The sequence below is a fragment of the Pezoporus occidentalis genome, unplaced genomic scaffold, assembly GCF_034315485.1.
Source record: "Pezoporus occidentalis ecotype Australia unplaced genomic scaffold, CSIRO_AGI_Poc_V1 ctg43, whole genome shotgun sequence".
NCBI lineage: Eukaryota > Metazoa > Chordata > Aves > Psittaciformes > Psittacidae > Pezoporus > Pezoporus occidentalis.
In genome coordinates, this window is record NW_026915758.1 from 1,088,430 (window position 1) to 1,104,428 (window position 15,999).

General features: G+C 39.4%; 1 protein-coding gene across 3 annotated transcripts in view; it reads left to right on the top strand.

Moving 5' to 3' along the window:
- Nucleotides 1-15,999, top strand: part of MBOAT2 (membrane bound O-acyltransferase domain containing 2) — a 172,031-nt gene that overhangs the window by 89,752 nt on the left and 66,280 nt on the right. For all 3 annotated transcript variants that reach the window (XM_062634545.1, XM_062634544.1, XM_062634546.1), the window contains 2 exons: nt 8,921-9,066; nt 12,709-12,786. In XM_062634545.1, the coding sequence (XP_062490529.1) occupies nt 12,755-12,786 (32 nt within the window). In that variant the 5' untranslated portion in view covers nt 8,921-9,066; nt 12,709-12,754. The remainder of the gene's footprint in view (nt 1-8,920; nt 9,067-12,708; nt 12,787-15,999) is intronic.

Genomic DNA, 15,999 nt, shown 5'->3' on the forward strand with positions numbered 1-15,999 from the left:
AGTTTGCCGAGGTGAAAGCCATCCAGCTGGCCCTGGACATTGCTGAACGAGAAAAGTGGCCAGTACTTTACCTCTATACTGACTCATGGATGGTGGCAAATGCCCTGTGGGGTGGTTGAAGCAATGGAAGCAGAGCAACTGGCAATGCAGAGGTAAACCCATCTGGGCTGCTGCACTGTGGCAAGATATTGCTGCCCGGGTGCAGAACCTGGTGGTGAAGGTACGTCATGTAGATGCCCATGTACCCAAGAGTCGGGCCACTGAGGAACACCAGAACAACCAACAAGTGGATAAAGTGGCTAAGATTGAGGTGGCTCAGATGGACTTAGATTGGCAACATAAAGGTGAATTATTTTTGGCCCGGTGGGCCCATAACACTTCAGGCCATCAGGGCAGAGATGGAACATATAGATGGGCTCGTGATCGAGGGGTGGACTTAACAATGGACATTGTTGCCCAGGTTACTCATGAGTGTGAAACATGTGCTGCAATTAAACAAGCCAAGCAGTTAAAGCCTCTTTGGTATGTAGGACGATGGTTGAAGTATAAATATGGGGAAGCCTGGCAGATTGACTATATCACACTGCCACCAACCCGCCAAGGCAAGCGCCATGTGCTTACCATGGTGGAAGCAACCACCGGGTGGCTGGAAACATACGCCGTGCCCCATGCCACTGCCCGGAACACCATCCTGGGCCTTGAGAAACAGATTTTGTGGCGACACGGCACCCCAGAGAGAATTGAGTCAGACAATGGGACTCATTTCCGGAATAACCTTATAGATATTTGGGCCAAAGAGCATGGCGTTGAGTGGGTATATCACATCCCCTACCATGCACCAGCCTCTGGGAAAATTGAACAGTACAATGGGCTGTTAAAAACTACACTGAGAGCAATGGGTGGGGGAACTTTCAAGCATTGGGATACACACTTCCCAAAGGCCACCTGGTTGGTCAACACCAGAGGATCTGCCAACAGGGCTGGCCCAGCCCAGTCAGAACTTTTACATATTGTAGAGGGGGACAAAGTTCCCGTGGTGCATATGAAGAATTTGCTGGGGAAGACAGTCTGGGTAATTCCTGCTTCAGGTAAAGGCAAACCCACTCGTGGGATTGCTTTTGCTCAGGGACCTGGATATACTTGGTGGGTAATGCGGGAAGATGAGCAAGTCCGATGTATACCTCAAGGGGATTTGATTTTAGGGGAAAACAGCCAGTGAACTCAATTGTATGCTGTTGCCTGCTGTGTAATGCTTTTATAGCCCATCAACTAGATGTCTCCAGGTCACCAGCGACTGGCCTTGACTTCCCTCCAACCATCATCCCAACAGAGAATGAACTTTGAACATCATGGACCGAATGGACTCGGCAGCATTATAGGGATTGGTCCATGCACTAAGAAAATGATCTTTTCCTCTTGGTCTGTATGTATATGGATGTATATATGTGGGAGAGCGATGGTGTATTGAAAATGTGGGATCTGAGCACGACGTGAATGGTATGGAATAAGGGGTGGATAATGTCCTGGGTTCAGCAGTAGCAGGCATGTTTTTTTTCTTTGTGGTAGCTGGTGCAGTGCTGTGTTTTGACTTCCAGCCTGGGAACAGTGCTGGTGAAGCCGATGTTTTCAGTTGTTGCTAAGTGATGTTTACCCTGACCAAGGACTTTGTGAGGCTCATGCTCTGCCAGGGAGGAGGGGAAGCCGTGAGGAAGCAGAGACGGGGCGCCTGAACCAGACTGTCCAAAGAGGTATTCCATACCACAGCACGTCATGCCTGGGGTGGGGGGTAACTGGGAGTTACCCGGAAGGGCACAGGCTTTCGGGTGGAACTCTTTTTCTTGGCCGGTGGTATCGTATTCTCTTCCCTTGTTATTTTCTCTTATCACTGTTGTCGTTGGTGGTAGCGGTGGTGATTTGTGTTGTACATTGGTTGCTGGACTGTTCTTGTCTCGACCCGTAGGAGTTGCACTCTTTCGATCCTCCTCCCTGTTCCTCCGGGAGCGGGGAAGGGGAGAGCCCCGGTGGGGGGGGGGGGGGGGGAACGGACCTCGATTGTTGTCAGCTCGGCACCACTCACTGGGAGTGAGTGAACAAGTTACCTGACTGGGTTTAAACCACGACAGTGACTGCTACTGCTGAACCCAGGACACCCTGTAACTCAGAAAAAAGTCAAAGCCTCAGCTTCTCAGCTTGAAGATCAGTGCTTCTTGTTAAAGAAAATGTACATTATTCTGTCTTGATCTCCTAGCTCTTGGAAGGGCTCTTTTCAAAGTGGGGTGGGTTTGTTTTGGTTTGTTTTTTTTTTTTTTTTTTCAGTTCATGTTCTAAAACAGGGTTTTAAAATGTGTTTTCTCTCTAATAATTATAGTTGCTGAAAAGTAGGGGTAAAGGTGTATGAATAGGAATACTACCCAATGCACCTTGTTTACTAACCTTGTCAGAAAGAGCAGGATACTTTCATAATAACTTTGTTTCTGTAGTAGAGTGTGGGACCAAAAAAGGCTGCAGAGTGGGAAACAAGTAATGCTGGCATCTTCCAGCTTAGAAAAACTGAATTCTGTGGAGGAAACATAGTATGGTGTGGCTAAATGGGCAGAAAACCCTAAATCTCTGGCTGCAGAATCATTGTCTGCACAGGTTCTTGAGTGTTCCCTAAGAAGCATCTTGCATTTTAAAACTGTTTGTTTAGGCTCTGTGTATAATCAGGTAGGCTTCAGTGCTTCTGCTTATGTTTGGGTCATCTTTTTCCGAAGCCTGTTTCAGCAGCAGTAAGAGCTAAACTGCTTTCTTAAAAATAAAATAAAAGGCTTTAAAAAAGTCCCACAAAACAAACAAACCAAAAACCTCACAAACCCCAGCCAACTAACCAGCCAAAAACTCCATGTCACCTTTAATTCATCTAATGTGTTTTATTGAGGCCACCGGCACTCACTGCAGTTTACAAGTTTAGACATTGTTTTCCTTATGATCAGAGGAGATTCTTTAAAAAGGAGAAAATAAAGAAATGCAAAGCCAGGGTGACTTCTGAAGGGTTCATATGGGCCATTGACATAAGAGACATTAAAATGCCATATTCCTGAATTGCATTTTGTGCTCCACCCACTAGACCACTGTTCTTCCTTTGAGGTACTTCATAGACCATATTGTTGCTCCGAGTGATGCTCCATGCCTTGGTAGAGCTAGTAAGCAAAACTTTATGCGGTTGTGTTGCCGCTTCTCAGTGGACTGTAGGCTGTGTGGGCCTGTATGATTAATTTGTGCCATCTAGTTAGGAATTATTTATATCAATAAAATTCCCTCACTGCTTTGGCTGCTTGTCTGAATGAGGCAAATGCCTTCTGTACTGTGAAGTAGAAGGATTCTACTGCTTGGTTGCAATGATTGGCTTTTGACATTAAAGTATAGCTGATATGAAGAGGAAGCTTAACCTAAAATCTGAATTAGTGCATAAAAATTCTACATCCTAAAAATTAGTTTCATAGGAGAAATAATCTTTTCTATATTTCTTTTGAACATGGGCTTTAATAAACCATTAAAGAATTTTTTTAAGATGCTGCCTGTGTTGGAAGACTTCTAGCTGTTCAAATAAAATGTTTTGCCAAAACTTCTTCTTAATGTTGAAAATCCTTGTAGCAGTCAGTGACCTTTTTCGACTTTTCTTTTGCTTTACATAAAGAATTGATGCCTCAAACGCATTTTTTCCTAAGAAATAACTTTGTTTTTAAAAATGCATGGCATAAATTACAGTTAAATTTTTTAAGAGACTAGAATAAGTGTCTTTAAAAGTTTTATTATAAACTTTCTATTGGCTTTTGCAAAGGTCATGCAAATGGAAAGCTTATGTAGATAGCTTAATGCAGTTAATGATATAACGGATTTGCATTTTATGTCGCTATTCCAAACACTGAAACTGTGAATTTGCGCTCATGTTTTAGTGTTACATTTGGCACAAAGTGTGCCTGTGAACTGCACTTGCCGTATGACTGGTTTTGCACTAAAATAGTGGACTGAACTTTTAAATTGCTAGAATACATACAGCAGGTTTTGTAGTAGCTTAATGTGTCAAAGTGGTATTTAACCCACACCTACATTAATCATTGCTGAATAAGTAGCGATGATCATTTGCATTATCACTGTAAAACTTTTATTCTTATGTGCACATAACTTTGCATTACACACCCTTCTCTATATATAACTTTGAGGTGTTACTCTTATAAGCTGTTGTTATGACCTGTATCTGAGGACAGGTAAAAAACTCTGTGTTTAAGATTCTTACACGTGCTAAATTATGACTACTCAGGATGAAACTGGTCATTCCATGCCTCTCAGATTTTGTTTTCCACTAGAAAGTCTCAGCTCCAAGTGGATCGGTTTTTTGGGATCTTTCTTGTTGTTTGTTTTTATTTTTAATTTTGACTATAAAACTGGAGCTGCTTATTGGAACAGGTTTTATGACTCTGGGGAGGTACGTTACACTTTGTTTTGAGGAATGAATCATGCATCTTTGGGGAATGTGTAGTCTTTGTTCTTTGTGGGTGTTCTGCTCACATCTGACCAAGTTACGAGGTGTTTAAAAGTTGTATTTTGCCCATACTCACAATGTTTTAAGAGCTTGACGTAAGTTTTCCAAGGGTATGCAAGTATACCACTCCCAGATGTTAAAGTTGCTGTATATAATGTTTGCCAACAAAATAACCACTTGCTTCAGTGCTTTTGTGGAAGCTTTCAAGATGGCCATGTCCAGTTCTGGCCTTGTTCCTGCTCACTTGCTCTTTCAATGGCTCTTTGCTTTCTAGGAAGCTGGGTAATTTTTGTGCTCTATTTCAAGGCAAAGTGTGTATCTTCAGTTCTTCATGCATCTCAGTGTGGAGCTGTGTCAGCTCTGTACTGATCTGTGTGGATAAAGATGGGAGATGTAATTAGGAAAAGGCTGAATCTTAAATTCTGGCTTTGTTCAATTCATCAAGTACTGCAGTACAGGAGGAGTGTTTCTGTGGAATGAAGTGGCGGGCACTGAGGATCCAGTGTTGATGCTATAATAATTTGGGGAAATACTGCTTTTGCCTAGGTGAGTCCATAGGCTAAATGTCCTCTTACCTTTGGAGTGGATCTTCTAGTTTAGTTTAGCCTGAAAGAAACCAGGTTTATGTATTTGGACACCACTGTGCAATGCATGCCAAAGGATCTGAAGTAAGGACAATGGCAGGTTTGCTTCAGAAACCCTCTCCTAATCTGAACTAAACCACGATGTAGATGTATGCGTTGTCTGGCTGCTGGAGTTGGAAGTGCCTGGGACAGAATCTGAGAGCCCACAGAGCCTGTTCCTCTTTCTACCACTATAGTATTGGCATGGGATTAAACTTACTTCTGTGTGGAAGTGAGTATATTTTTCAAATAGCTGAAGTGGTAGAAATCTGTGCTTTGGACTGCAAGTCACAGGTAACTGCACACTGAGAAGTTTTGAATTCATGGTGGAAATGCTGTGGTTTTCATTTCTTTCTAAAATATAAGAAATCAGATATTCAAAATGTTTACCGAGTGAATATATCGCCTGGGATAGCAGATGCTCAAAAATCAAAGTGTCAGATAGAGATTACCTCTGTGACTGTAACATGGCCTAGTAGTAGTCACAAACTCGTCCACATGAGCTCCTTCCCTTATTCAGAATATAAATCACTAGTAAACCAGATCTGGAGTGACCTAGAGAAACAATATAATGAAAATATGTCCGAGTGATGATAAATTTGCTTTCATTTTGAGATACCTTGGGCCTGATTTATAGCCATGCTGGTTATTTAGAATAGCAGCTGAAGTTGCATTTTCAAAGCACAGTCCAAGTTAAAGTTGTATTGAAAGTACTGATTGAAAAACAAGGCACTAAAGTGTCTGAGATTTGGCATCCAAAGTTAGTGGGCATTTTTTTTACCCTTTGGACTTTCATCATTGCATGCCAGACACCCACCTTTAGAACAGGAATGGGAATACCGATCTTGCGAAGTTTACACTTATTGTATGTAGTCTTCCCACGCTATGGGCAGATCTGCATAAACATGTCTATGGGGAAATGTAAGGGTTTTGTATTCAGTGTAGGATGCAGCTGGTAAGTATTTAATGGGTCATAGGGTGAAAGTAAAAACTGGGCAATTGTCCATTTGCTGAATGAATCAGAAATCCTGCTGGGGAAAATGGAATAAAGCAGCAGAAAGAATATCATCAGAAGTAGGTATGTATAAAGGCTAAAATAAAGTTGCATGTCTTTCAGATCTGAAGTGCTGCATTGCTTGGTTTTACATAGCTGTATTTAAAGCTTTGTGAGGATTTGATGTGATACAAGTCTGCAAAACCGTTGGTGCTTTGTAATCCACATTTCAGTGTGCTGTGAGACAAGTATAAGGATTGCATTGGTAGGAGTAGAGAAGGAATGCAGGGTGGTGTGTGAACATTGTGGTGATGTCTTTTATGTTTCCAATTACACGCATGTTTGTGCAGTTTTTGGGAGGAGCAGTTTAAAAATACCCACTGGTGGTTTTGGAGTCACAAGGAAGGCTTTCAGAGCAAGATTGTGCTGCTTCAGTCATTTAGTCATGTGTTCAAAACAGTGACATCATGAATTGATGTCTCTGGAAGTTTTGCTTGTGGGGCTGGTCTAAAGGTATTCTCATAATACGTTTTATATGAGGATTTTCCACATTCCTAAGCCTGCAGGCTCATCCTGAATTTTGGAATTCGGGATTTGTTGTTTTGCTTGTGTCTGCTCCTGTAGAGATGATGATACAGATCAGAGATGCCAAGTGCTTCTACCCTTTGCCTCAGTAGGACTGAGGTGATGAGTTTTCTTCTTTCCTGGGTCTTGCCAGTTTGCTTTGAGGGCTCATGGAAAAGGGCATCATGAGACATCAATTGGTAAATGGTCTGTAATGCAGGCAAAGAAGTGATGTCTGGACATTGCTGGTTTTAGTGAATGCTAGCTTGTCTGCTTATGGACAGGTCTTCATGCCCATTTCTGCCCTCTATTTCTTAACCTCAGCTTTACTGCATATCTGTCCCAGTTTTTAACCTTGGTTTCCCTCCCCCTTCTAGTCTGTCTAGGGTGTGAGTTCCTTAGGTCAGAAACATGCTCTGGGGTATACATAGCATAATTTCTGTAATAACTATCCAAAACAAATGTCGATGCAGAATGCATAGTTAATTATTTTGGCTTTCACTTTTTCTTTCTTGACCTCTTTTTTTAAAAACATTATTAGTTATTTTCCGTTTCAGTGATTCATTAAACTTGACTGTTTCATATGAGACTTTCCCACTAAATCCACTCAAGTTACAAACCTTGCTCTGTTTCATTTGCATCATTGCTCATAAAGGAGAGAAAACAGGTCAAGTTATGCCCTGGAAGAATATTGCCTCATTTGTTTAGGATTTTTCAAACACAGTTAAAAGTATAATGGAAATGTGGGAGTAAGAGAATGGATAGCAAAGTGTATGGTTTAGTTTAGGGAACTGATCCTGTTAAAAACCACAGCCCTGCCTTCTGAGCCTCCTCTTTCCCTGGTAGCGCCTAATGCTTGTGTAACTTGGCCTAATGGACGGTTCAGAACAAGGGAAACTATCCTTTGATTTGCAAATGGGGAATCTATGCTATGATTACAAATATGAGACTTCTGTAGGTGGTTGGTATTATTTAGCTTCTACTTTAAATATAACCATGTTTGCATACTCTCACCCTTAACCCTTACCTGATGTTGCCTGAAGCTTGGCTGAAAAATGATGAAGGAATGGACTAGCTGAATTATAGTACTGGAGGTGTCTACCATGTTGCTGCAACCATTCATGTTGTCTGCTGTCATGAGCATGTCAGTATTGCCATTGTACCCTGTGGTACTAAGATTAAGTATATGTTTCAGCTAAGTGACATCAAACAGGCATAAACGCTGTGCTAAGAGCTAGTCAAGCATGTGCAAGCTTCTTATACTGAAGTGCTTATGACCTGAAGCAGTGGTCCCCAAGCTGTTACTTGTGATGACATGTGATGCTGCTATTAGACACAGAAATTTGTTAGACAGTTTTCTATGTAAGATAAAAATCCATGGAGGGGGGAGATTTTCTTTTCTAAATAAAGAAATTCATCTGGCTTTTTGTAGCTTAAGCCAGTTTAGATAGCGGTTGCTGTATTTGAGAAAATTATTTCTTTATCATGCTCTTCCTGTTAAATTTATTTTAGGCCACAGAGTGATTCCTTTTACTCACTGGTGAGGTTGGTTTTTAGTTTTAATTCTACTTTTGCTTCCAGTGCCCTAATGTCTTTAAATATTTAGTATACAAGAGATTTTCTATCTTCTAGAATAAATGGTCTGAAGGGAGGAGGAATTTCTGAAACTATCCTACTTGAATGTGTAAGCAAGCTGTTTGTCTGATGATGTACCGCTGAAGTGCACTTTGTTGAGCCCTGCTTCTGCACAGGCCACTGAAGTGATGTGCCAGTGATTTGTGTAGCTGATACCTGTTTCAAAGTCATGCTGACTTAAAAAAACCAACCAAACAAAGAATGGCAAACTACTAAATAAAAACCCAACTCAGATCTTCACATTACTGGGAGAGTAGAAATGATTCCATGGTTGGTAGAGTGGTTTGGTATACAGAAAATTTGTAGGAAAATACTTCTTTTGTTTGTTTCTGTTGATTCATACACAGATTGCCTCTACACGTTTGATGTATCATTTCTTCTTAGCTGCTCAGGGGAGCACACGTCTGTGCTTTAGGGGGGAAGGAATCCCAGGAGAAGCTCTTTGAGGCTGACATGCTGTGCTGTGTGGTAAGAGCCACTGCATAGGCAAAGGTTCTGCAAATTGCTTATAGTGTGCAGATCTGTTTATTCAATTTTATACACAAGTGTGTGAGAAACATTTTTCTTTTCTCTCTTATGCAGGTCAACTTTGTAGTGTGCCAACTGTTTGCCTTGCTTGCGGCTGTTTGGTTTCGAACATACCTTCATTCAAGCAAAACTAGCCCATTTATAAGACATGTTGTTGCAACCCTCTTGGGCCTTTATCTTGCACTTTTTTGTTTTGGATGGTAAGTTGCAATTCAATTCCATTTTGAGAGACTTGTAAATTTTCGTTTCTCGTTTGCAGGGAAGCAAAGTTTTGTTACGAAGAACATGATTTCCTAATTTTGTGGGGTTTAGCTGCTGCAAATGTACAGAAATTAGATACAATTTCCTGATGTGGTGCACAAATATTGAAAAGTGTTCCTTTTGCAAACCCGTAACTAACATACTGTCTGCCTGTGGTTTCGGGAGGATGGAGTGGGTGCAATTTGTTTAATTTGTGCCGGTTTTTCTGTAAACTTGCTTGAGAAGTATTCTCTTGAGGCACAGGTGTGATGACTAAGATAATGTCTCTTAAATATTCACTGCATGAGACACACTCACTGTGTCTTTTTCTGAATACTGAACATAATCTGATTTGTGTAGGACGAGTTGCCAGAACTGCAGTACCTATGATGCTCCTAGTAATATAAAACACCTGGAAAGGAGCTGGCTTAGATTTGAGAGTTGTTTCTGTGTGGGTTTTTTCTTTTATGTTTTAGAGGGAGGGTGTGGTGGTTTTGTTGTTTTGGGTTTTTTTTTTTTAAACACAGGTTTTCTGTTTTTACATCTCGATCTTTTGATGGTGTAGCAAGCCAGAGTATTGGTAGGGCTAGTAAAAGGTCTGTGGGGAAGGGCATGCATTTATTTTGGTGAATTTCTTTTTTCCGTAAAAATTACCTTACTAAATAGCTCTGATCTCCCCAAGCTGGTTTAAGATTAATTGCCAGTTTTGTAAACAAAGTGCTTGCTCAGCTTCAAGTGTACAGAAGACTTATTTATACTATTGCAGAGTATTACTGAGCTAGGGGGAATTAAGCTGTTGTGCAGGTGGATTTACATGTGCAATTTACTTGTTTATATAATTCCATTAACTCCCATGTATTTCTTAAACTTTTGGCTGTGGTATTCTGCTTTGAGGGAGCAATTTGATGTCAAAGACTGCCAGTTTTAGCACCAAATGAGGAGGATGATATGGGAGATAGGTGCTAGTGAGTGTGGTTTTTGTGACAGCTGTGTAAACTGTAGAAGCACATTCTGTATCCATTGCTTTGGAAACAGAAATCATTAATTGTAACTTGTGATTAGAAAATGTTAACAACATATTCATATCTGAAATTTGGGGATGGGAGACGTTGGAAAGAAAAAACCTCCACCCCCAACAGATATAAATAAAGATTTGTAGAAGCCTGTCATTGGCGGAGTGCCCTGGAAAAGAAATCTGAGAGATATTTTATGTCATAGTAGAAATCCAGATTATTCTAGTTTGATTTGGATCATAGTTAAAGCAACTATTTTTGCAATGAATTTCTATATTATCTATATTACTAAAAGTTTGGGTATTTTTTTTAGAATCATGGTATTAAAAGCTTTTTAAAAATGTAGAGCAACATAATTTGAGATACAAGTAGTCAACTACACATACAGGTTACAGTCCTGTGGTACACCTTCAGTGACTCTTCAGCTGTGTTATAATGTGTGAGTACAAGAGGGAAACTGTTACTGGTTTGTTTTATATAGTAAGAGTTTGTAGTAAAAGTAGATTTGCAGATCATGTCATCCAAATGTAGGTAGTAGTTTGAAATCTGCACCCTTTTATTAGTCATTATGTTGTCTTCTTCAGTTTCAGTTGTGTTACTTTTCAGTCACCTTTGTAGTGCTTGTGATGGTGGAACCAAAAAAGAAGGGATAGTTCATTGGGATAATAGCAAGTAGTATAAAAGGCTTAGAATACCGTTTGTGTATAGCTAAAATTTACTATTTCATGTTGTTTCTATGCATCCCTTTTTTTTTTGAATTGGAGATCAATCATATTGCTACCATTAACAACTTTGAAAGACGAATATTTTCAGAGACTGTAAACTTGGTATGGTATTCCACATCAGCCCACACTTTTTCAGGCTTTGAAATATTATGTTCCTCCCTCCATTTAAGAAGCAAACCTCTTAAACATAAATTTTTGCCATTTCACTAATGCCTGCCTTTGCCACATAACGTTGCCAATACATGGCTGATACGAAAAGATAAATATTTTTTTAATTGGCAGTTGCTTATATTAAACGTGCGTCTGAATTTTAGGTAGTCATATCTTAGATGAGACTAGCTAGTAGTGAAGCATGGTTGCATGTGCAGATTGGATCTTCCATTAAAAAGTCAAGATTCGCAAGGTCAGTTAATGTCCAAGTGAACTGTTCTCCCTTAGTTCATTGTACAAAGACTTTGTAGGAGTTTAGCTGGATAGAGCTGGGTTTCTTGTTGAAAGTCTTTGAAGACATTTTCTTGTGAATAGGTGAGGATTAAAATCAGAAAATTGTTGATAAGCTGAAAGAAAACATTATCAGTATAGCAAAATAGTAGTTGCTTTTTAGGCTGGTTATTACGGAAAAAGTACCAAAACTAGATCAGTGTGTTACTTGAGCATATCTAAGAGATACTGAGACAGTTAAAGTACTAAAGTGAAAGAGAGTCATACTGAAGATCAGATACTGTTCCTCTATCACTGGTAGTGGTTTGCCACCAGTGCTCTACCAGCTTACTGAATCATAGAATCATAGAATGTTTAAGGTTGGAAAGGACCTTAAGATCAAGTTCCACCCCCCCTGCCATAGTCAGAGATGCCTCACTGTAGACCATGTTGCCCAAGGCTCTGTCCAACCTGGCCTTGAACACTGCCAAGGATGGAGCATTTACCACTTCTTTGGGCAATCTATTCCAGTGCCTCACCACCCTCACAGTAAAGAATTTTTTCCTCATATCTAATCTAAACTTCCCCTATTTAAGCTTGAATCCCTTACCTCTTGTCCTATCACTATAGGCCCTAATGAAGAGTCCCTCTCTGGTATCCTTGTAGGCCCCCTTCAGATACTGGAAGGCTGCTATGAGGTCTCCATGCAGCCTTCTCTTCTCCAGACTAAGCAGCCCCAACTTTCTTAGCCTGTTGGTAGCTGTGGTGTTAAGCTATGGAAAACAAATAAGGAGATGAGGTTAGAGTACCTTTGTGAAATACATCTGTGGGTTGTTGGTGTTGTAGGGTTTTTTGTTTGTGTTTTTGAGACCATCATCACCACCATCCTTTTATTGATTATTGAGAACTTGGGGCAAAGAGGCTGGGTGGACAGAGTTACCATTTCTATTGACTAGGAAGTCTTCCCATATGCTTATATTGTGGATATGAAGATACTGTTTGCTTTATCCAAGATACCTGTATTTGCAAACTGATGTTTATCCAAGATACCTGTATTTGCAAAAAAAAGATGAGTATGGGAATTGAACTACAAAATGGATGAAATAATACCAAGTGAAAGTTTTATCAGACATCTACTTTGCAATTTAAGAATTAACTGCATTTACTATATTCTTGTTTATGAGCTGGATAAATCTAGCTAAATCTGTAGTTTTTGTTCATTACTGCTGTTGGTGCTCTGCTGAAGACAGAAGCCCTCAAGAGAGGGAGGGCTCCAGGAAACTTAAGTAGATCAGAAGGGGTTTTTGGAAACAGTGATGGAGTTAAAATTTGAACCTCTTTAATGTCACATTAAATAAATAAATGCATGCAGTTTATTTTCATTAATGAAAGTGCTGTGAGGGTTTACTATTTGGTTTGTTGGGTTTTTTTTTTCTTCTCCTAGGTATGCCTTACATTTTGTTATACAAAGTGGAATTTCCTACTATATCATGATCATAATAGGAGTGGAGAATATGCACAAGTAAGTTTCTATTCTTAAAGTTTTTAATATGATTTTACAGGAATGCTACTGTTAAGGTTCTTTTTGTCACTGTGCACGTATGCTGTATTTCTGGTTGTATCACAGTATTCTAGTATTTTAATTCTGCTAACCATGGTTTTATTTCCAGGACAGAAAATGACTTATTTGGGTATTTTTGTCAGCTTTTTGGAATATCCAAAGCTTGTTACAGTTGGTAATATCCCACTGAGATTTCTTTTGTGTTCTCAGCATTCTGATTTGTTTTTTCGTTACTTTATCATACCTAATTGTATGTCTCACAGATGAATTGACTGTACAAATATAATCTGATAACAGCCAGTGCCGGTAGAAGGAAGATGTCTGAAGGAAAAAGAATTTGAGATTTTTATTTTTATTTTTTAGATACTCTTTGTAAAATTACATATGTAGGCTATTATTTTAGGTATGCTTGAATGTGTGATTAGATTAGCTGTATCTGAATCCATGTAGAATTGCACTTGTTTCTCTTCTTCAGTCATTCTTAAAAGCAGGAAAGACATTTATCTTATTACTGAATGCATATGCTTTATTATTCCACTAGTCTAGAGCTCAGAACCAAATTAGGTTCCCACTGTGTTAATTCCTGCATAAATGTTTAGTAAAATAGCAAATCCTTGCTTCAGCGGGTTCCTGCAGGCTGTCAGGAAAGATGCTGATAAAAGTACCAAAAAGGAAAATTGCTTTACACAGGAAGTGCAAAGCCAGGGTGGCCTTAGTTCATGATCCTGCCTATTAGAACATTCTGCTTGTTTATACTGTGTTACTGAATATAATTTTAGTGTCTTTTGAAGTATCCCATATTGGCCTCTTATTTTGGGATTTTTCTACAGAGCCTGAGGTATTCAAACTACTGCAGATGTGAGAACTTCATTGGGTTGTATGGCTGGTTTATATTCTAATTTCATTAGTTTTTAATTGTTTTAAGGAACTTTTTCTTGTCAATTTCTCTTCAGATATGTAGCAATTTAAGTTACAACTTATGTAGCTTAACATTTTAAAAGAAATTACCAATGTGGTTAAGTGCTGAAAAGGGAGGTACCAGGCAGGAATACTTTGTTTTTTTTGTCATAACAAATTACATAGGTTTTTAAAAGGAAATCTAATGGTGATTTACTTCCCTAATAGGGAGAGGCAAGTAGGCATGTGTCTTTAATATTCCTGCGTTGGAGCAGGGGAACTCTGTAGTTCCTGATCCTCTCATTTCATGCCAGCTGGTTTAACTGTATGGCCTGACTGCATAAATGTTTGCTGTACTATGCACAACTGTGTATGTATGTTCTCTGTTACTCTTAGTTACTGTGCAGTTGGGAGGGTAAAACCTGGATTTGGCTGCTTGGCTTATGTTGCTTTATCACAGTATGAATTAACATACCATGGGATAACACTAGAAAGCTCTTTTAGTGGAGGAAAATAAATTATCTAACAAATGGAGTAATTTGTTACTTCAGTTTGTGGACAATACTTGGATGCTGTGTGTGATGCTCCCGAAGCCATTTCTAATAGGTGATACAGGCAAGACTGTACAAGGTTTGCTCCTTCCATTGCCACAGTATCCCAAAAGGGGTAATGCCTCTTGGTATCCCTTTATGCCTGTACTTTTTACTGAAGGAATGGCTGGATATGGTCCTGGGCAGCGGGCTGTTAGTGGCCCTGCTTGAGCAGTGTGTTGGACCGTATGATCTCCAGAGGTCCTTCCTAAGCTCAACTGTTCCATGGTTCTGTGTTATTTTGTTGCAGTCACAATTCTTTGTACTGTACCTATGGTCATGTAAGTTTGCTGCTTGAACACGGTAATGTAAAGAGATTTGAATTTGAGTGAACAAACCTTGCTTGTAACTGGTCTGCTCCCTGTGGAGGTGCTGCCTGGCCATCCCTTTCCTTGGGATTTGGGAATTCTAGTCCTCACTAAGTTCCCTTCCCCTCTTAGCCAAAGTCAGGACAGCAATGCCTTGCTCCCCTTGTCCTTTGTTTCTTGCTGTGGCTTTGATAAACAGTGGGACGTTTGACAAAGGACGGGAAACTTGATGGTTTGAACTTTGAAATCTCAGATTAAGAGACAAGTTAGTCTTGTTCATCAGAGTGAACTAATTAATTCAACATGTTAATTGAGGCTCTTAATTTGTCAGTCAGGTGTTTAATAATGCTGAATGTCCTGACAGTTGATAGACAGGTTTGACTGCTATTGAGCCTACAGCTTTGATTGTTGTAAAAATTAGGTTAGATATTATTTAAAAGTTATGTTTTCAGTGAAATACAAAATGGTAAAGGCAAATTACTGTCATCCTGAGTTACTGGCAAGGTTTTGTAAGTGTCTTTGTTTCTCCAGAAATGAGAACATTCATAAGCTGAAATGATTTTTGAAAATGTGAATTAGGCTGTTTTTTTTTGCTTTTGTTTGTTTCCGCAGGCCCTCCATCAGGGTAAATGTAAGTTTGTTTTGTTTTGGTCTTTTTTTTTTTCTCTTTTTTTTATTGCTGTCTGCCTGTGAGTTGATCACAGATGTCTTGGTCTATGGAGAGCATACTTGATGTGGATAAAGGTGTTTTTTTTCTGTGCATAAGAGAATTTGAAGCAACAATCTAAAATTAGTCATCCTCAAATCACAAGACTGAAATAACAATGTCTAACAATCTTCTTAGGGTTTCACAAAGAAATGCTATCAATTTTTAATGATTGGAAGCCTGCCACTAATTACAGTTCTTTGAAGGCGTGAGGGCATCTGGACAGCTGTAAGCTGTCTGATATAACTTCTCAGTTAGAAATTTGTAATTTATTTATGTCACTTGAATAAAAATGGCTGGTACATAGGTAGCTGCCAAAGGACAGTGGGCACAGCACTAAAAATACCTGGATTCAGAACTTGAGGTATTAATAGCTGCAAACTGTTCTGCATATGCAAACACAAATTTTCTGTGTTTTTGCTCTACAGTTAGTGTAAATAAGAAACTTATTTGAAGTTAAAGCAATTGAGAGATGAAAATTATTAAGGATATTCTTATTCAGCCAAGCATAAATGCAAGATGGAGAAAGATGAGATCCTTTTATTCTGTAGCCTTAACACAAAGACTGAAAAAAACGAGTAGTGTTCTAGTAGCAATTTTTATTGTCTTATCAGATGTATGTTAAATGCAAAAAAAAACCCCTCAACCTTTTAAAATTTTGCAAAGTTTTTGT